Source organism: Magallana gigas, chromosome 7 (genome assembly GCF_963853765.1).
Source record: "Magallana gigas chromosome 7, xbMagGiga1.1, whole genome shotgun sequence".
In the NCBI taxonomy this organism is placed as follows: domain Eukaryota; kingdom Metazoa; phylum Mollusca; class Bivalvia; order Ostreida; family Ostreidae; genus Magallana; species Magallana gigas.
The window spans coordinates 47,159,743-47,182,114 of NC_088859.1; the positions used below are offsets into that span (position 1 = coordinate 47,159,743).

A 22,372-nucleotide genomic window follows, 5' to 3' on the forward strand; every position below is an offset into this window, starting at 1 on the left:
TTATTGAAAGATTTTGCGTGAAAAAAGGAACATATTTTCTTGTGAATTTTACATGTTTTTTTTATGATTTGATTTAAACTTGATTGTTAAATGAAAGTGGGATATATTGGTATTGAATTCATTTTATGATGAAAATAATGAATCAAGTGTGTCTGTACTGTCACAGATATTCTGCTGGCATGAAGACAAAATAGTGCACATTACTCTGCAATGGTTAGAGTCCTGAGTTTACATTAGCGGGTGTCTTTTTGTGTATTGTTATTTATGTGCCAGGTATGTGTTTTATCATTGGGCCACCTAGTATCAGAAGGAGATCTAGATTGTGTATCATTAACCAGGGGACTTGGCCAAATGGAATCATTTGTCATTTCTAGTGACATGAGCGGGTTTAGAAGGTTTAGAAAAGCTACAATATTCTTTTGTACACAGTAGATATGAATAAATCCCAAGCCAGCTTAACCTGTTTTCTCATTAAGCTCATTTTTCACTAAACTTTAAAACAAGACCAATGGCAAAAGCAGCTTAGTCGAAAATACCCCAATACCCTGACTTTGTTCTAACTGTAGGATAATATGTGTAACAAATTCAACAAGTTATTCATAGCCATGGGATCGAGAAGAAAATACTGGTACTCACAGACATTGTAGAGCAAAATATATAAGCACCAGTTCCTTTTTGAAACATTTTCTTTTATATTGAAATTGACTGAAGTACTGATTGGGCACTAAAAAGAAATTAAGGTGTTAAATCTTGAAAAGCAGAATATGACAGAAACACCATTAAGAGAGAGATTGGTAAGAAAGTGATTGAATAGATCATGTAATTTACAGGAGAGGAGAAATGCCTACTGGAGTGTTCAGAGTTTGTTTCAGTATGAGTTATTATTGCTTCACAGATGGGGTATTGAGAGATTAGCATGCAATGAATATATTTGAGAAAATTGATATTTCACCAGGAAAACTATTTCTACCTGATTAAACTTACCTATGTGGTTTTGTTGTGAATGCCTTTTATTTTTTTATTTTAGATTTTAAATTTCATTGCAATTATTCCCCTCAAATTATCTTCAATGCATTTCTACCCAAAGAGAATATACTCTTTCACTGTTGTTATGAGAGAACAGTTGAATAGATCTAACCTTGAGTAAAGAATTTTATTGTGTTTACACGCAATGAATCAGCAGCTCTCTTGTGTGAATATAAATAAATAAACAGTTTCTGCACATTTGGTTTATTTTGAAATTCTTTGACAATGCAAATTTGATGGCATGTAGTGTCCTTATTCAACCTGTTCTTTTTCCTGACTGGTATGACCTCACTGATTACTGACGGTCTTCTAACGAAGGATTTTGTATTGTTTGTGAAGTTTCTGTTTGTTTTGGTCACACACTGTATTTATCTTTGTCTTTGAATATACATTGTATGGTGATATTCAATCTATTTAGGATGTACTTGAGGGTTGATCTTCTTTCAAATTAGTAGTTTAATTAGACTTGAGATTATAGATTGATCAAGGTTTAAATTTGTTTTCTTGACACTGTTCTTGAATGGTTTTTTAACAACTTGCTCAGGTTATTTTATTGATCTCTAAAGAAATGTTCACATACATTACAGAAATTGTTTTGTCAAATGATGTCAGATACTGAATATTGAAGGAGAAACTGCTGACTGCGTTTACCAGTCACAATTATGTTTTGTACACTTTGCTATGGATGTGTTAAATTCTGTACATTGGCAGCAATAGGAAAATGAATTTCAATGGTTTTCAGGTAGTCAAACATTGGTCTATTGACATTTTAGACAGTGCAAACAGAGTATGCAATGTAAAGATACCCAATCCATTATGATCCATTTTCTCCATTTATTTGATAATTTTAACTTAGTTCTTATAGCCAGTGAATAAAAAATTGGTTAATTGTCTCCATTTTATTTGATATACAATGTATTTCTCTTTATTTGTCTCCTTTCATAACTGTGGAAAAAATACTATTATGTGTCTATGAATGAAAATGGAACTGTATTGAAAATTTGCAAAAATTATGATTTTTGAATTCAACTTAGCTTTGTACTTTTCTTTGGATGAAATAATGAACTAAATAAGTGATTTTTATTGGACAAAATTTTTCTGAAAAGAAAAAAAATATTTCGGCCAAGTACTGCACTTTACATATTCCATTCCACAATATAAGTATTCAATCCCTGAGTTGCCATGAACTGCTCTAGATGTTTTATCATTAGGGGTAGATACTCCAACTGCTAGGGTGAATCACAAGCCCCTGTTTACCTGGGGATGAGCACCTGTGACCTCTTGTGACCTGTCATGCTTGATACCAGGATCTGCATTTTTGGCAGCATGTGTGAAGCAATAAATTGTTTGATCTTTGATTATTGAGCTCCAGGTTTCCAGAGTTTGTTTATTTTCAGGAACTCTCTGAAAAATGTATGTTTGAAGCAATCAATCACTTGCCAGCTTGCTTTTACCAGATTTATCCTCCACTAGTTTTATAAGTAAAATTGTGTACAAAATATCTACAAGTTGTGGATTAGTTAATGCAAATTTCCTTTGGAAGCTTAAGAGTGCTGGATTTGTGTTCTTGGTGGTACCATGCTATTATGTACTGGGTATGCCCTTTCTTTGATAACTCCAGGTAGAAAAAAAGTTTATAAAGTGCAACTTTAATAAAAAAAAAACCCACCTGAATGGTTCTGGTTTCAGAATTTCATGAATAACTCTATATGTAATTTTATTGATAAGAAAAAAAGGCTTTATGTATATAAACTATTTTTTATTGATTTGTATATTTTTCTAATGACTTCCGATTAAGGGCTTTGATGTCATTCATCTTTAAAAAATTGATTTTGATAAATAAAATTTGATGAGAGCAAGATGCTTGTGAATTAAAATAAATAACAATTAAGAGATGGGTATAGATTTTACTTGATAATGATCATATTGCAACAATTACTGTGTCCATCTCTTTGTTTCCCAAAGTGACAGTGCAAACAAAATTCCTTCAAAATGGCTTTCTATTGACAGGTTAAAAAGATAGCTACCTTCTATTTCATTGTTTGTGCACACAGAAACATGTCAATAAAGAGATCTGTAAGATATGAAATGTGGGGCAAGGAATACAGGGGACAAGTGTTTGATCCGAGAGGCTTACCAACTCGTCAGTGGGAGAATTGGAAGAAGGACTGAGCTTCTTTTGTCGGTCTCAAACAGTACATGATATAGATCGAGATTAGTATTGTCAGTAATTTCCAATATAATTTCATATGATGGATATTATCAAAAATCCACTTGTTTAAACTTGTTGAAATGTCACAACATATGCTGACCATGGGTAAATCTTGCTACAAAATAGGAAAATCAAAATTTTTTAAATATAAGCATGATAACAAAAGACAAACAATATAGGTGCTACACTGTTATCATTATTCAATAGGCTTAGTTTTCCCATATTTGTTTTTGTTAAAGTAATTTTTGTAAAGATCTGATTAGAGGAGAAAAGTTTAAAGGCTTTATGAGAACTGCAATGCTTTGGAATTCAATGTATTAGTAGATTTTTTTGTGTTCAAGACCTAGAGTTAAAGTACAATTCAAAGCATACAATAAAGGTACATTGGATGATTATCAATCATAATTACATGTATTCTTATCACTGAGATGTAGGTAATCTGAATTGGAGAAAGATTGCAATAAGTAACATTTGAAGGACCAAGATTTTGAAATCTCAAACAAAAATTGCATTCTAGCAGCTAGCTATTCTATAGAATTGACAATGTATTTAACTGCTTTGCCTTTAAAGTAAAAAACTTTTTCGAATTACGTGCAGAATGAGCATCCATGTATTGACAAATGTTGGTATTTAGCATATACAAAGTAAAATTCATTATTGATCAGCTCCGAACACGGACTACAGACAAAGGGCATATACAACCTGTAAACATCAAAATTTATTTTTAAAAGTTTGTCAATAGAAATTATGTCTCCTTTCATCCCAGTGCAATAGTCTGTAATTATGATTGCACAATCTCTTCAAAGATTTGTCCTGTTTCCCGACCATAGGTTTCTGTTTACTAGATACCCAAATGAGAGATAGATCAAATATTAACTCCTTTGATATCCATGTTGCATTGTCTATTATCAATGTTTTGATCATTCTTTATACAAAGTAATTAAACTGAAATGTATTGTCAAGTTAAATATTTAGTCTCTTATATCATGTTTTTATTACTATTTTTTTTTGGTTATTTGATGTGGAAGAAGATTGCAGTTGAATGGAGAGAGAGAGAGAGAGAGAGAGAGAGAGAGAGAGAGAGAGAGAGAGAGAGAGAGGGGGGGGTCTTATTAACATCTGTATAAAGTATAGTAATTCTTCAAACATTTTTGAAAATGACTTTCTTCCGCTCATAAATCAAACAGCAGCAGAAAATTCTAACCACTTTATAAGACGGTAAGGACACTGGAGTTCTTGTTTTTGTACAAATGTTATGATGCATGATCTATCTGTCCGACTGCAAAAATCAGCTAAAAATTTAACATAGCAGTATAGTCAAACTTTTGACACACTTTACAATTTAAGTGAATATTGTGGTAGGCGTCTTGGAGAAATGATGATTCAAATTAAGGAAATATTGAACACAGGACAAATATTTTTCATATAAATAATGTTTTGCCTCTGTCTTTTGTAAAATCTTAGGACAAATTATATTTCCTTGTCCATGTTTTGAACCTCATGACCCACCATGTCTATTGTTGACTGCAAAAGGAGTTGCCTCCCTTTTCATAGGATTACTTGTAGCACTTACAAACATTATGTTTTTAAAGCTGATTGCAATGATGAAATATGAGAGCTGTTCTTTTATTAATTCATTGAAATTGAGTGTGACAATTTTACCATTTCCCGTTGGTGTTATATTTTCAATGGACACAGCTGACAACGATCCATCAATATTACAAGTTGCTTGATTATAGTGGTGACTTTATTGAAAAGAATTGATATCATGTAGCAAAAACATGCAGCTGAATATATTGATACACACATGAAACAATTGGAAAAAATTACCTAAAATGAGAAGGAAGACAGCACAAGAAACAATGAACCTACACCATGCAATTGTGCAAAATGATTGTGCACATTGCAAATGACTGTATATATATATATATAAATATATATATATATATATATACACAAATGTTATGCTAAATGCTCATTGACAAAGACACTGCTGATTAATTAGTTTACTCAATTTAGTTTATTAATTACTAATTGTTAAATGATATTCTAAGCAAGGTTGTCTTCTTTTTATTGGTGCAACCTTGATCATGAGACTAAAGATATTTCTCTTCATATAGTGCATGCATGATTATATTGATAAGTACTGATACATGCATAGAGGTAAAATGTTGTGTACATGTTATGTAAGTCATGTAATAGGTCAGGAAATGTAAATTCAGTGCTAAGAAGACTGCTAATATAATGGTATCATTTTCTATATGCCTTTTAAAAAGCTGCAGAACTTCCTATACCAACATCTGTCTCTGAGGCATTGATCCTCTAGAAAAATTGATATGGTATACTTGTTCATCAACAAAAATACTGTTACCATTGTCAATATTTATAATTTTGTTAAATTAAATCAATAGAAAGGTGTAACTCTACTCTCCCTGCACTCTGGAGTACTATATTACTATCATGATAAATTATCTGATAGCTGCTTAATCAATCCTATGAAATATTAATGTAATATTCCTGAAGCAGTTACATCACTTTTATCTAGCTTTGTAGAAATCCCCTCATTGTAAGACAGTCATAATTACATTTTCTTCCTGACCTTAAAGTCAGAATAATCAGGGAGAGCTACCTGAACATTACCATGTGTAGATGACCCAATCTACTAATGAAAGACTCATATTGAGAAGAGCGAGATGTACTGTTTGAGTTTGCTGCTGGTATTATCCGCTTGAGAATCTATAAACTGGTAGCTGTCTGAAGAGCATCTCTTAAGTTGTTAATTGCCATGACAATTCCTAACCTTCGATTCCAAACGCAGACATCCCTGGACAAGATTCTCGTCATTCAGGGGTCAGTATCTCAGGGTATTTGATTGTAATGTCATTGGTAGGGAGGAGGCTCTGAAAAAATGTCAAACAATAGGAATTTAATTGATGAAGGCAACTAGTGTAGGCTGCATTTAATGTCAGATTTCGGGTGACGTATGATTTTGAGAAGACAGATGGAATTATCAGCAGTGTAGCAGCTTTATCATAAGTCTTTTTCATGTAGCAATACATCACTTTTAATCTCCAGAAAACCCTTTCTTTTCATTTGCACAAATGTGTGCCTCAGATTCCTTCTAAGAGATATAAAAGAAAAGTCGCTAAGAAGCCATTAACTTGACAAGATTTGCGATTCTGCAGTATAAACTCAGCATAAACGTATGGCATTTAATTTCTGATAATAGATTTGTTCTTTGCATTGATAGGTGATATTTGTGAAAATGTCAGGGAAGATAATACTTATAATTCCCAATCCCCCTTATCACAAATTCCTCCTTACCAACCAAGATAAAGCTATCATGGCTCCAGGCTTTGAGAGGAATATTAGCTTCCATTCCAATAGATGGTGGAGCTCTGTGATTGTCACCCAACAGGGTTGAGAGCCAGTTCATTGATGACAGTGTTTGCTACATGTAAATGCCCGTATACAGCAAAGATAGTAAAGCTTACTCGTTCAAGTCGCATGTTGTTTGTTTGTGATAGTTTTCATTGGATGGTCGATAGAAAGTTAAATTGACTGCCAGTGTGGGCACTGTCTACAATGGAATAGGCCACGCTTCATCTGTCATTACGAACATCACATATAAGAAATGATGTGCATTTATTTTTAAGCTGCTCCACCATTGTGTACTGTTTGGAATGTTGTCATACCTGATAATTGACTTACACTATTGCTGAAAACATTTTGACACTTCTCAGTGTGTTGGTAAACATGTAAGGATAGCTGTGTTCTCAAGAATTTATTGCCAATTATGTTGGATTAACCTTTTCTTCCTGTGACCATCAGAAAGGATCTTGATTTAATTCATCCAGGAACTTTAAAAAAAATTGTTTTTGGACTTAAAGCATGGCCTGATCTTGTTGCTCAGTAAGATGGACCCAGGCAGGGTCCAAGGGCTGAAGTAACAGACAAAACAATGGGGACAGATGTGATGTTAAGACATGTTCACATGTCTCATCCAAACCCCAAATACTGGAAGCTTAGCTTGGATGTGAAGTCAGTCAGTAGGGGAGGGGTAGGGCATAGGACCATCAAACTGCCTCACCGTCGCTCTTATGGCCTCTCACGATCTATTGTCTGTGTCAGTGCAAAAATTCATAAAAGGTAAAACCAAACATTTTCAAGAAACATGTTTCTGCTTTTTTTTGTGTATGGAATAATGAATTGTAAATTTACATACACTAAACTGAATTTGAATTTAAAATCATTGTAAATGCAGGGGTTGCCATAATGTATGGTATCTGTATCTGTAATGAGTTGGAGGTATCCGTGAAAGATGCTTCAATATATTATTTAATTTATATTAGAATTGTTATCAATAAATGTGTACCAGTTACCCAAAGTATCAACAAGGTTCCTAAAATTCTGCCTCCTCCAGTAGCTTAAATAAAAAATGATTCATTTCTTTAAATTATGAATTGTCAATTACAAGTATTTTTTTCCATTTTCTGGTTAGAAAAATAATTTCATTCTCTCTATATAATTTATTTGATCCCTTTGCCTTAAGTTTTTTTTTGTGTACAAACTTGTTGGGGTAATGTTTTCTTTGTTATTCAAATATAAAATTTATTGCCCTGAACAAAAGTAAATTGGGCTTGGAAACAGTAATATTTCATATTGTGTACCAGCGATACATACGGTAGATAAAACATAGTCGATCCTTTTTCATTCATATCAATATATATATAAATATGCAACATGCCATTGTGTGAAGTCTGTGGCTTTTATGTATTTGTAAAATCTTTAAAACACTTCTTTACTAAAAGTAGCTGTTACTTTATTCAAAATATGTTTTTAAAAAACAAACCACTTAAATCTAAAGAGAATTGTTGATTGGGTTTCCCTTTGAGGTGCTAAGGTGCGTACAGTGAAAATATACCAGGTATACACAAATTTACCTTCAACAATTGTAAAACAGACTTTATAGCTTGTCACCAAAGTACTTGAAAACTAACAAGGCTCTAATAAAGATACGTGATTGTAATGTTAAGGTAAAGATCATGAGGCACATTTCCTTTGAGGAATTTTCACAACCCTATGTAAGCTATGAATATCAGTAAGAACAAGGTCTTTAGAATCAAATTTAGCATTAAATCAGAAATAACTTGTGGGTGATTAAAACAAATCAATAGGGCTTGTTTCATTTCAATGCGGTTGTTTTGGAGTAAGTTTGCACTGGTCAACGGAGGTTTACACTTGAACATTATGTGCCGAGATAAGATAGGGTCGTTATTGACCAAAAGAATTAAGTCAAATACAAGAATTAGTGCAAGGTTTTATTAAAGGTATAGAGCGGGGAACTGGTCAGCAGGGATAGGGAAAGATTGTTTGAATAGAAAATGGACATGTTGCCAAAGCCTTTGTGCTTGCGTACAACTTGTAAACATGATTGATTTCGGTTATGGAAGTCAAGGTGCCCTTTGGGTGAAAGATATTTTGGCCGTCATGGCAAAATCTTCAATGTCATTGGTCAGTTCTCGTGTAACGGTGTTTCATTATAGAAGAAAATAAACATGTTATGTGAAGAAAAAATTCATAAGCAGAAAAAAATACAAAATAATATAACTTATACTTTTCTATATATATTTACCAGAAGATATAATGAATTATATAAAACTCATGTTAATGAAATAAACTTGATATATTTACTGTTTTAAAATCTTTTAATTAAAAACTCTCAGCTTGAACTTTTATCTTGGCTTATATGATGCGTTTCATTAGTTAAAAGCATGATCATGATACATTTAGTATTTCATTTATTAAACAAAAATTGTATATTGTATGTGCATAAAATCTAATCTGTATAGAGATGGATGAAGGCTTACAAGCCTGCTCATATCTGTAAAGAGCTAGTACAAAACAGAAATTAATTACTTGGGTTCAAAAACTAAAAAGAATGAAAAAATTGTACATTATAAAGGAAAAATTGTGCATTGGAAAGGAAAAGTGGCATTTAAAGGCAATAGGTTTTGGAAAGAAAAATTCTTGTGTGTGAAAGTTGATTGCATAAAGGAAGTTGTATATAAGTAAGACTGGTTAGCTATATTTTGTGATTTAATGTTGATCTAGATCGGAGTACATCACCATAGGAACTTTACAGTCATTGTATCATACACAGTGCACCCTTGTGTTTATGTGCATATGTATATATATTGGTGGATTTATGACTGTTTCCTCTTATCTGATGTAAAAAGTTATTAGCAGCACACTTGTATCTTTGTTCCTACCTTTTTCATACAATAAACAATGTTCATTTGGATAAAAACTGATGAAAAATAATTATTCATAACGCTCTGTAAATTATTTCAAGAAAAGCCTGTAATTATTGCATTCATTTTGGGTTTGAAATTTGGGAGGCGAGTAATGCTTAAGTTGACAGTCTTGTTTAATATTTGATATTTAGTGTTCTAAGTGGCATTATTAAATGTTTTTGCTTGGTTTATTTACAGACGAGGCATTCCGCAAGGGTCCCTCCATGACCCCTACCCCTCTATAGAAACCCAGCCTCCCCTCCCCACAGACTTCTTGGCCACTGTGACAGAGGCTCTCACAAGGTAAGACAGATCTCATTCATGTAGGATCAGCCTATTGAACCTAGCTGTCGTTCATAGTCAAAGATTGTAAAATACCGAAGAAGTTGAAGACTGTAGAGCCAAATAAGGAAATTGACAACAGTAGGATCCTGTTACATGCTATGAAAAGGCAAATTCTCTAGAAAATACCCCGTTTTTTTCGCTATTACAATCTTTTATAGCTGATGTTTTTTATGTTCTTTTTCATCATCAAAATAACTTTTCTGTGATCAGTTTATTTTTGCTTTAAGAGTATATCATCCATTAAAGTGCATTGTTATCATTGCATTTTTATTTTCCTTTGTTTATATTAGTTACTGGAAGTATTAAAGAATCTTAATTAAAGTTTTATATCATTTTGTGATGGAAATTAACTTGTAGCGGTAAATGATCTATAGGAGGGATGCCTCCAGTTTGGGATTTTTATTTTTGAATTATCAAAATTATATGTAATAACCCTAAATTTGTATTTCTTATGTTCTTTTCTCCTCAAATTTTATGTCCCAAAGCAATCTTTATTTCAGCTAACAATCTGTAATTCATAATGTCAAGACCAGCAGGGTTTAAAAAAAAGAAGAAAAATTTTGACCTTTTAAAGAATTTCTGTAAATGCATGTCATGACCAAATAATTGTTCACTATTGATATAGTTTATTTCTTAGCTCACTGTGAGTTGATATGGACTATTTCCTATGTTATAGTTATCATGGTACCCCCTCCAGCAGTGGTCGGTCTACCCCTACAATCACCGAGGCACAGATCGTGCACACCGTACAGGTCGGGGAGTGGGGCACCGGAAACACGACGGAGCGCAGCAGCACGGGGTCCACCTCCACCGGCTACTCCTGGGACGTAAGTCACCGTCAAACCCAACACACGTTTACTGTGGAATCATTAGAAGTCGAGGTGGCTCAATTTTCGTGATCTTTTTGGGTAGCTCTCACCCACGAATTTGCATCCTCCACAAAAACTAATTATAAAAGATTTAGTTTTCCTACTGAAACTGAAAACCGACATATCCACAAAATTACCTATCTATGAATAAACAAAAATCCCTAAATCCACAAAAATTTTGCACCCACGAAATTGAATGATTCCACAGTGATTGAAAATGGTTACCAATGACTATACCATAGACTATTACTCCATTAAATTGAATACTCAGTATGTCAATTTGAAGATCAAGGGAAAAATCATTTAGATTGTCAAAACAAATAAAATACTGGATATTTAAATTGCAATATTTGTTTGTAACTAACATATACCGGTAGTAATAAACTGTTTATAGTTTAAATAAAAACTTCATGGAGTTTGTTTAAAAATATTTGGTTGTTATGAAGGGTTGAGAGGTACTTTTTATTGCAAGTTATTAAAAGCATCACACGCTAATTTGATATCTGATTTTGATGATATCAATAAGCATTTTGTCTTAAAGATATGAATCTTTAAAGAATTTTTTTTGATATGAATGAACATGTTAACTGGAAGATGATCCATTCAGATTCGGCAATGGGTGATTTGTTTCTGAATAAACAAAATTTTAAAGCTTAGATCAAATTACCATTTAAAGTCGAGAAAAAGCAATAGGGAAGTTATTTATTTTTTTTTTTAAATAAAAGCATTTTGAATTTTAGTTAGAAAAAAATCTACAGTTAAATTTAAAAATGGTTTAGAAATCCATCTGTTTGAAATGATCGACAGTTAATAATATCAGACAGTAATTGGGACCAGAGAATAAAATTGTCTCTAGTATGGACTTCTGTGACACATCTGGTGTTTCCCACTCTCTCCCTGGGGACAAAATGATGACATCATCACAGATTGATATTGCCATGGTGATAAAAAAATATTGTGGAAGCTGTATCAGAATTGATATCCAAGCAGCTGATACACCTAGTTGGTAGCCGCCCCGTTTCATCTCAGATAAAAGGCTTATTCAGGCAACAGCAAAGTTAACCACTTCAAATTTAGCAATAAATTGTTCACTTGTAAGGGGGCCCAATATCTGGGGATATTGTATTCATATTCTGGTGTTGAAGAAATGTAAAGAATTTAGATTGAGACATCCATCTAGAGTAAATATAAACTAGGGAGGAATCAGAAAATAATTTAGCCAGAAGGACAAATATTAACAAAATCCTAGAAATACCAGGTGATAGTTGTTTGATAGTTAAAATATACAGGTGCTACTTAACCCTCTAACACTAGAGTAATGCCTTGGTAATTTGTGAATTCATTAAATGAATGTTTGGTTTTATCTATACCATTTGTTTGAAAAACATTTAGTAAACTTCAAAACAAGGCAGATTGTTTTTTGAAAATTTAAATGGCCACCAAACAAATTGCTTGGTAATTTAAAGATATTTTAACTGTAAGCTTGCCCATATGTAACTAACTCACTGAAGATATATTAAAAATGATTTTTAGAACCTTGCTGTATTGCAGAGTGATGGTTAGGAGAATAAGAATGATTCTAGTGTAATGGAACTAAATTTTCTAATGGATTCCAAAACATAATGTCAAGCTTGAATGACTTTGTAAGATATGAAAATAAGACCAATTACAGAAGTCGGTGCCTGTCTCTTTATGAAAATTAATGTTGCAAGTTTAAAAGCTTTTTGTTAGAAACCTCAAGTCCTTTGAAGGCTTTTTGATGACAACAAAGTAAACACCCTCTTGAATATTATGCAACAGACAGCAGAGTTTGAACTTTGTCAACAGCTTCCACACGATAAGAATAGAGTTTTGAATGGCAGAGTCTCCGGAGAGGGGCTATCTGTCATTTTGACATACAGAAGTGTGTCCCAGCTCTAGGGCCCTGCTATTTTGGGTCTGGGACAAGTCGATTATCACACTCTACGTGTTTTTCTATTCCACGTTGTAAGTGTTCTATCAATACCCGATGGCATGGTCGTAACTTTCCTCTTCACCAATCAGTTGGTTTATACCCGTTGGTGCCCTGCAGAAAGAAGCGGTTGACATCTCTTGGATACCGGAGCGCCATGTTGATTTACCCTCTTCTCTGTTTAATCCCAAGCATAAATCAATATAATCAGCCATTTTATGGCAAATTAATAACAAATTTTCTATTAGTTTAGGGATGAATGTATTGATGAAAAGTTTTGTTCTTCATTTAGAATTCAGTAGAATTGATGGACCAAGTTCCACAATAGATAATTACATACCACTTGAATATACTGGTAGTTTGATTCATTAGATACCTTCAAAGTGATTAATATTCACAGAGTATAATTTTCATTGCGAGTTGTTTTTCTCTAGATTTGAATTATTCAATTTTGCAGTTGTTTTATACGAATGATTATTTCATCTTCAACATTCTGAAAAGTTATTTCATAATACAATTTACTTATTTTTGAAAGATTTTTTGACTATTTGCAGTTTTATTATAATCAAGTCCTTATATCATTAGGCAAGGGACCTAAATTTCTATTCACAACAAATTCACATAGAATTATTCATATCAGTACTGTAAACCTGTGTGCTGACTTTATCAGATACATTTTTATAAGGGGGAAGGCTAAAATAGGCTGTGCCTGCTGCTTAATCCTATTCATTACATGTATTTTATTGAATAAAGTATTGTTTACTGGTAACTTGAATGTATTAATGTTTCATCCATGCGCAACTTATATCGGACTCTAATTTGATGATTAAATTCAAAATAATGATAATGAGAGCAGATTGAACCATATAAAAAACAAGCAAGGTTTTAGATATATCCAGGGCAGTATGCAAGCATCATATTGTCTCTAATGAACACCCAGAATATCAGATATATTAATTATGTTAAAGGACCCAGGTTACATTAATGAATTGCATTCATATATTCTTACTGAAATCTAATTTAAGTTTATTTTAGACGTACATTTCTGGTGTTAAACATTATTTATAACTTTAAAACATTGTGTTTACAGGAGTTTGACAAGCAAGCTGCCAAAACTGTACAAAACTTGTTTGATGAGATAGACTCTGTGCTGTTTGAACAGAGCGGCGGTGCCCCACCCTACATACACAAGGAGTGCCAGGAATGGGGAGCTCAGTTCCCACATCTCAGGTGTGTGTCGCCACGTCTCTCATGTTCTCATCAATATCTGAGAAGACGTTATAAAGGGAGTTACATTTCACTCAGCCTGTTCTTTTGTGAAATTTGATGGTTAATAGAAATCAGATCAAACTCTCAAGGACATGCATTCAGTTCTGAAATTCAATTTTTGATAATTTGATATTGGAAGAACACGTGGGAAATCTATTGTGAGTTTCATTGTTTGTCATACACAACATGTTGAGAACTTGGCCCTGTAGAATCACGACAAATTTGGTTGGATCACTACGACCCTTTCAATCTACACTCCTTTTCTTTTTTTAATTCACAAGTTACAATATTCTCTAAAAGCATGATACATCAATCAAGAAGTTTATATATAACTTTGCACTACGTTATACTTGTATTACATATAAATAATTTACCCAATAATTTGTTTGTTTCATATTTGTGTGAAATTTGAATGTTTTTTCCTTAGAATTCTGGGAAATCAGCTTATGAGTCCAAATGACCAAGGGTTTCAGCTGATAGAACGTGAGGGGTCGCGGCCAATGACCGGAAGCCTGGGATTGGTGGATGTCACAGAAAATGAAATCGCAGCTACTCAAGATATTCAGGGGTGAGTCGACGGCTAAGTAATGGAGTCGAAAAAGGAGGCTCATTGAAGATATAAAATGATTAAAATTACTGTTTATTGATTTTCCTCTTTTCTGATTAATTAGTAATAGTTTGTAATTTCATCTAACTTTGTAATAAAGGGTGTTGGGCAAGTATGAATAAATTTTAAATGATGCTGTAAATTTTCATGATATGGGTTCAATTCATGCGTTAGTGTTAACGAGGTAAATTCTCGTCAATAATTAATTTAGAACACCTAAAAATAGATGTATCCTCATCCACCCTGTCCCTATGTAATTACTTCCCAGCAGCTTGTCCTGCAGATACCATCTTTTTTTTTTTCAAGTGGATGATGAGAATGAATTTTTAAATATTTATTGTTCATGTTTATGAGTTTCCATAGCAATCTGTTGGCATATCTGATAAAACAGGGTGTACCGAGAGCCAGTAATTTAACAATCAGTCTGCATGGTTTTAATATTAGCCTGATTAGGTTGTTATATTTTATGACATGGCATCATGGAATTACAGTCACAACAGTCAGATAAGACACACTTGATCCATGCCTGCAGTCCCTGGGCCGTTACATCACCCATTACTGCTGAGTCACTGTGTTATCATTAGCCACAATGCACACATGCACAGATAATGATGTTTCATTCTTCAGGTTTATGACATGGAACCCGCTTTGTAAATATCTAAATCAGAGGATTTATGGAAAAACCAATATTGTTGATGACTTAAAAGCTATTACCTTTGCTAGGATATTGACCTAAATTCAGAAAACAGAGTAAATCTACAATTTGTTGCTGGAAGATATCATTCATTGTTTGTCTGTTTGTTAGTTGGTTTTGATATTATGTATAGTTTTTAGCTCACCTGAGCCAAAGGCTCAAGTGAGCTTTTCTGATCACAATTTGTCCGTTGTCTGTCGTCGTTGTCGTTGTCGTCGTCGTCGTAAACTTTTCACATTTTCATCTTCTTCTCAAGAACCACTGGGCAGATTTCAACCAAATTTGGCACAAAGCACCAGTAGGTGAAGGGAATTCAAGTTTGTTCAAATGAAGGGCCACGCCCTTTTTAAAGGGGATATAATTGAGAAATATTGAAAATTTGTTGGTATTTTTCAAAAATCTTCTTCTCAAAAAGTATTAGGCCGGTAAAGCTTAAACTTGTGTGGAGGCATCATCAGGTAGTGTAGATTCAAGTTTGTTCAAATCATGGTCCCCGGGGGTAGGGTGGGGCCACAATTGGGGGATCAAGTTTTACATAGGAATATATAGAGAAAATCTTTAAAAATCTTCTTCTCAAAAACTATCAGGCCAGAAAGATTCAAATTAAAATGGGAGCATCCTCATGTAGTGTAGATTCAAGTTTGTTCAAATCATGGTCCCCGGGGGTAGGGTGGGGCCATAATTGGGGGATCAAGTTTTACATAGGAATATATAGAGAAAATCTTTAAAAATCTTCTTCTCAAAAACTATTTGGCCAGAAAAGCTCAAATTAAAATGGAAGCATCCTCAGGAAGTGTAGATTCAAGTTTGTTCAAATCATGGTCCCCGGGGGTAGGGTGGGGCCACAATTGGGGGATCAAGTTTTACATAGGAATATATAGAGAAAAATCTTTTAAAAAATTTCTTTTAAAAACTATTAGGCCAGAAAAGCTCAAATTAAAATGGAAGCATCCTCAGGAAGTGTTGATTCAAGTTTGTTCAAATCATGGTCCCCGGGGGTAGGGTGGGGCCACAATTGGGGGATCAAGTTTTACATTGGAATATATAGAGAAAATCTTTAAAAATCTTCTTCTCAAAAACTTTTAGGCCAGAAAAGCTCAAATTTGAGTGGAAGCATCCTCATGTAATGTAGATTCAAGTTTGTTCAAATCATGGTCCCCGGGGGTAGGGTGGGGCCACAATTGGGGGATCAAGTTTTACATAGGAATATATAGAGAAAAATCTTTAAAAATTTTCTTCTCAAAAAATATTAGGCCAGAAAAGCTCAACTTTGAGTGGAGGCATCATCAGGTAGTGTAGATTCAAGTTTGTTCAAATCATGGTCCCCGGGGGTAGGGTGGGGCCACAATTGGGGGATCAAGTTTTACATAGGAATATATAGAGAAAATCTTTAAAAATCTTCTTCTCAAAAACTATTTGGCCAGAAAATTTCAAATTAAAATGGAAGCATCCTCAGGAAGTGTTGATTCAAGTTTGTTCAAATCATGGTCCCCGGGGGTAGGGTGGGGCCACAATTGGGGGATCAAGTTTTACATAGGAATATATAGAGAAAATCTTTAAAAAATTTCTTCTCAAAAACTATTAGGCCAGGAAAGCTCAACTTTAAGTGGAGGCATCATCAGGTAAGGTAGATTCAAGTTTGTTCAAATCATGGTCCCCGGGGGTAGGGTGGGGCCACAATTAGGGGATCAAGTTTTACATAGGAATATATAGAGAAAATCTTTAAAAATTTTCTTCTCAAAAACTATAAGGCCAGAAAAACTCAAATTAAAATGAAAGCATCCTCAGGAAGTGTTGATTCAAATTTGTTCAAATCATGGTCCCCGGGGGGAGGGTGGGGCCACAATTGGGGGATCAAGTTTTACATAGGAATATATAGAGAAAATCTTTAAAAATCTTCTTCTCAAAGACTATTAGGCCAGAAAAGCTCAACTTTGAGTGGAGGCATCATCAGGTAGTGTAGATTCAAGTTTGTTCAAATCATGGTCCCTAGGGGTAGGGTGGGGCCACAATTGGGGGATCAAGTTTTACATAGGAATATATAGAGAAAATCTTTAAAAAAAATTCTTCTCAAAAACTATTAGGCCAGGAAAAACTCAAATTAAAATGGAAGCATCCTCAGGAAGTGTTGATTCAAGTTTGTTCAAATCATGGTCCCCGGGGGTAGCGTGAGGCCACAATTGGGGGATCAAGTTTTACAATCCTTAAAAATATTCTGGGAAAGTTTTCGGTCCAAAACTCAGTACTTAGTGTGAAAGCACAGGTTATGAGATTAAAGGTAGATTTAAGTTTGATGAAACCATGATTCCCTAGAGAATAGTGGGGCCACGAAATGGGGAGAGGGGGGGTTATAGGAATAGAGAAAAATCTTCTTACAGGTACAACAACAAAAGGGGCTTTACTAAAAAATAAGAGGTGGATAAAAATTGGCAGATATTCAATTTTTTTTAGCAAGATCTACTGTACTCAGTTGTCAAGATATTTTGATACTGTAATGCTAATTTGATCAGAATTAAGGCAATTGTTGCTCAGGTGAGCGATGTGGCCCCTGGGCCTCTTGTTATTATTTTTATTAAGGGGGGGGGGGTGGAAAGTTCTGTAATATGACTATTTTTCCAGAACTGTTGACAGTGGAACAATTAATTCCAATAGTTACTGTAGTGCATAGCCCACTCTAGATTCACAATTTCAAATTGAGACCCCACTCCAGCACAATTCCAGTACACCACTGTGCCTCCCTATTGTTAATGGTATATATATATACTTAAAATATAAAAACAGAAAATGTACTTAAATCACATTGTCTTTGTATTTAATTAGTAGTTAAACTAAATTTGTTAACATATATGTTAAGATTCAGGTGGAGAAGGTAATATTTATATGAGATGTAAATTCAAAAAGCATGATTAGATATTTATGAACGCAGGTCTGTGTTGTTCTCAACAAAACATATACATATTCTTGACAAATTGATATCAGTACCAAGTAAGAATGAACCATGAGCTTGCTTTTCTGTTCACCAAACAATAATCATGGTTGGTGTTCTTAAACACAGAATATAAGTACAAAAAATTGTTCGTAAGGAATAAAATCCTCCTTGTGACACATGTACTATGCATGAATATGAAGCAAAGAATGGGCAATTTTTAAACAGTCAGTAATAATTTTTTTATTTCTTGTGATCTTCTTGTCTTGTAGATTATCATTATCAGGGAAAAGGGTTCAAGCTAGGAAGCCCCCTGTTGAGGCTCGATCCAACAGGCAGGGCTCTGATGCTCCATTCACCGAGTTCACTCATCTAGAGGAGGAAATATTTGAACAGGAGGGAGATTACGAGGAGATCATAGCAATCGAGTATAAAGATGTGTAAGTGACATGTAGACATGTACAGTGCATTAGCCAAAACTCTTGAAAAAAAAAAGATGATGAATATACAAAAAAAACACCTTTATTTTAGGTATGATGAAAGCTCAAATGACAAGAAGCAATTAACACCCAGAAGAAGAAGGGTTGGGTATCCCCCAATAACGCCCAATGCCAGCATCAAAGACAGTGTCATCAGCTCAGCATTTGATGCTATCTGGCAGGAGGTAAAATCAGTAGATGTTTAATACATTGCTTCAAACTGTAAACTTATTACATAGTCACCTAAACTGGTTTTCTGTAATTCTGAATTTTAGATTGTATCATGGATGCAGCCTCTCACCAGGAAATACACAATGATGGTACTCGGTAAGTCAAACTTTTAAGTTATTTTACATAAGACCAGAATATTGTACTAGTTATGGCTATGTTGATTAGACATTTTATGTATTTTTATCATAGATGAGAGAAAGCCTATTCGAGTACCCATTTTGGATCAGATCCGTGCCGATCATCCACTTCCTTCATCCAGGGAACCTTCCTTCAGCTTCCTTAACAACAAGGTACAGCATGACAATGTGTTCAGGTGAAACTGTGCTCATTCTCTGTGTTGATGTTACTATTGCTTTTACCTGGAATATTTTTAACTTCTTAGATACAGAGGTCCAACACAACAATAGGAGTGACTGGGCCACGATTAGAAAATGTTCTCCACATATCCACAAAAAAACTACAGAGTCGGGAAGCCACATCACTTACGTAAGGCATATTCAGATCTTAATTCATGATCAAAACAGTCTGAAGCAACTTCTAAGGCTTGATTGTATGTGAAAAGACTTTCATTTGTTACATATTGTTTCAAAATACTGTTTGTCTAGAAAGTTATTCTTAATTAGTATTGCAAGAATGCAAACTACCGGTATATCGGTTATGAGATACGTAATTCATATAGCCCAGGTTCCCCAATTTTTGACTGGTGATTTTGAACCATTACATTTAACCTGCGAAAAGTACAATATTTTATTACACGACATCTTCTGTTTCTGGTGATATGTATACCTTGCCTACATTTTGACATGCTAGGTAGGTATTTGTGAAAGAAAAGCATTTTTGGAAAATGAAATATGTGGATTGAAAAAGCCTGGTCATATTGTAGCATGTTGCATTCAGTGACAAAAAATCCAATCTAGATCAGTCCTTCATTGGTGATGCCAGGAGAAAGCAATTGGGAGCAACCTCTGTCAGCTTTTTGTAGTGAGCTTATTGAATGAATTGGTTATTTTGTAGTGACTCGGACCCAATAATTAACACAGCCCGCCCTGCCTCCAGTGCCAACCCCTCCCTCAAGATGTCCAACCGGCCAATCAGTGTTAAGCTGACTCAGCAGCGGAGCACCAGAAGCGGCCTCATCAGACTCGCCCCCATTGACAACAGATCAAAAACCCCGAATGTGGTAAGAGTTCTACCACTTGACTTTGCTTTTACTCATTTTCTGTTAAGCTTGCAATGATTTGCATATTTTCATGCATTTCCACGTTTTCATTTGCTCAGCTTATCCGAGAGACGAAACACAGAGTGAGTTTTCATATTGTCTTCTCATTTCTACATGTCTTTGGTTAAAGGGTGTATAAGACCAACTTAGATCAATAGAAACCATGTACTGTAGACAATAAGGTGCATTTAGACACACAAGCACAAGACCACTGGACTTCATTTCCCTTGGGCATTGAAATTTATTTATTTAAGTTAATTTCAGATTTGCATTGCAATTTATGATGAGTTACCCTAAAGGGATTACACACCCTGTGTATTGTTGAAATGGATGTCTTCAGTGATTGGTTGTGCATGTGTTTAGAAACTGAGTACTTGTAACCTTCATTAGAAAGTTGCTGGTTCTAGAAAAACCAGGAAAAATTTCAGAAAGTAGATGCTATCATAACTGCAAGGAAAATTGTTAATAGTGAACACAGATATATAGCAGATGTATGATTAAGGATTATATTGAACAGTTACAGCAAAATTTATGTTTTCAATACAAAGTTTAAATCATTGATAATTAATCATAATGTTTTGAAGGCTTTTTAGCTGTCCATTGTTTTATCATTAGGAACAAATAATTTTGGAGTAGAATACATAATAACAATGTTACTAATGATCTTTTTATTTGTAACTGAAAGTACATCTCTTTCATATTAACGACCCGCTAACCTATTTGTTAAATGTTTCCAACACCATGATAATGAATCTTTACAAATATTTGTATGAATTCTTTTTTTAAATTATAGGAAGCTTTTAATTTACAGCAAGCTGTGATATTAATATTGTGAATTATTTCCAATATGCCAAAAAAATGTTTATATCTCATTTTTTACTCTCATTATAGTGGTACATCTATCATGCCTTATAGTCCTTATCATTTCAAACTTCTCAACAAGTTTTTTAAATTCATTGTACAGTACAAAGACATTGTTTTTTAAAGCATGGTCTACTTTAAATATAGCTAAAAAAAGGCCTGTGTAACATCAGATTCCATTATTTTTGTTTTAAAAAAAAAGGTGCAAGAAAATTAGGTTACTGCATGCACTGCATACACCCTGTAAACAGATTTTGGACATTGCTTAAACACTGATAGAAATATCTTCCCGTAGTGTATCAACATAGCTCAGTGAGATAGGCGGAGGTTAAGTTGATGTAAAATCAATGTACTCAAGTATGACTGTTGTGTTCCCAAAATGTGATGTTCATGTACATATAGTACACATAAAATGCATACAAATACTTATTAATTAAAATTGACTTATAAGTGATTCTTTTTATTATTCAAATTCCCTTCAAGTTATTGGGAAAGGTTTAGATATATGTTTTTTTCAGATATTTCAATCCATAAATTTTTACTGTAAAGCAAGTGTTGTAGCGATTTTCTGAATTAAAACTGCCTTGAGAGTTAATGCTATTTGTTTCTGCACCAATATCTACACCCTGATGATCTGTCCAACTCCAAGTTATTCAAATAATCCATGCACTTTTTAAAAAGAAATTTGCTCAAAATATTTAATTTTTGTAGTTTATATTTAATTCAGGAGTGTGTCATCATCTAAATAATATCAAATGATTAGAAATTGTAAGAATTTTCTTGGGATGTAGAATACCTCCGTAGAATGTGGAATTGCATATGTACAAATGCACTCAATATGACTGCATTAGATAAGATTATATTCAATTTACAGGAGGATGAGAAGCCAGGGCCGAGTGGGGCTCTTAAGGTGACTCGTATTACCCCTCACAGTGAGCGCCTCTCCTCCCCACCCACACATCACCAAAGAAATGGGACCTTACCCCCTCTGGGCTCTGAACGGGACGTAGTCCCCAGTCCTAGCCAGGGACGAGCACAGGTGAGGACTTGGCCAGGTGTATGTTGTATGTCCTCTCCTGCTAAACCTCTGTAGACGGTCATACATGGATCAGAACATTTCTCTGTGCTTTACTTATTGTGTAGAATATTGGACTAAAGATTTTATTTGTACACTCATACCAAATTATAGTGGTGAATGGATATATATTCTAAATTTGCTCTCCTTAATAATTTACATTTTTTGTCTGCTTTTAGAAAAAAGTGTATAGTGCAAATCGTGCAAGTAGTGCTGTAGATAAAGATATCCGAAGCTTTAGAGATAGGTACACTATGTCGTCTGATGCCAGGCCAAGTACAACTCATGCAATGCGGGTAAGTGCTAATTTAA

At 34.1% G+C, this 22,372-nt stretch overlaps 1 protein-coding gene across 8 annotated transcripts in view; it reads left to right on the forward strand.

Annotated features, from left to right (window-relative positions):
* The window catches only part of LOC105337221 (protein FAM149B1), a 34,422-nt gene that overhangs the window by 8,417 nt on the left and 3,633 nt on the right, over positions 1-22,372 (forward strand). For 3 of the 8 annotated variants that reach the window (XR_010707529.1, XM_011441865.4, XM_011441857.4), the window contains exons 1-14: positions 6,721-7,387; positions 9,733-9,837; positions 10,556-10,706; positions 13,790-13,929; positions 14,396-14,536; positions 18,468-18,635; positions 18,727-18,859; positions 18,950-19,001; positions 19,095-19,195; positions 19,288-19,391; positions 19,920-20,085; positions 20,184-20,207; positions 21,860-22,024; positions 22,240-22,356. Coding sequence is in view for 7 of the 8 variants with exons in the window: in XM_011441865.4 (XP_011440167.2) it covers positions 7,200-7,387; positions 9,733-9,837; positions 10,556-10,706; positions 13,790-13,929; positions 14,396-14,536; positions 18,468-18,635; positions 18,727-18,859; positions 18,950-19,001; positions 19,095-19,195; positions 19,288-19,391; positions 19,920-20,085; positions 20,184-20,207; positions 21,860-22,024; positions 22,240-22,356 (1,755 nt within the window). In the remaining variant the exon portion in view is untranslated. Of the gene's footprint in view, positions 1-6,008; positions 6,089-6,720; positions 7,388-9,732; positions 9,838-10,555; positions 10,707-13,789; positions 13,930-14,395; positions 14,537-18,467; positions 18,636-18,726; positions 18,860-18,949; positions 19,002-19,094; positions 19,196-19,287; positions 19,392-19,919; positions 20,086-20,183; positions 20,208-21,859; positions 22,025-22,239; positions 22,357-22,372 lie in introns of those variants that run through there. The other 5 variants (XM_011441914.4, XM_011441891.4, XM_011441906.4 and 2 more) reach the window with 4 other exon arrangements.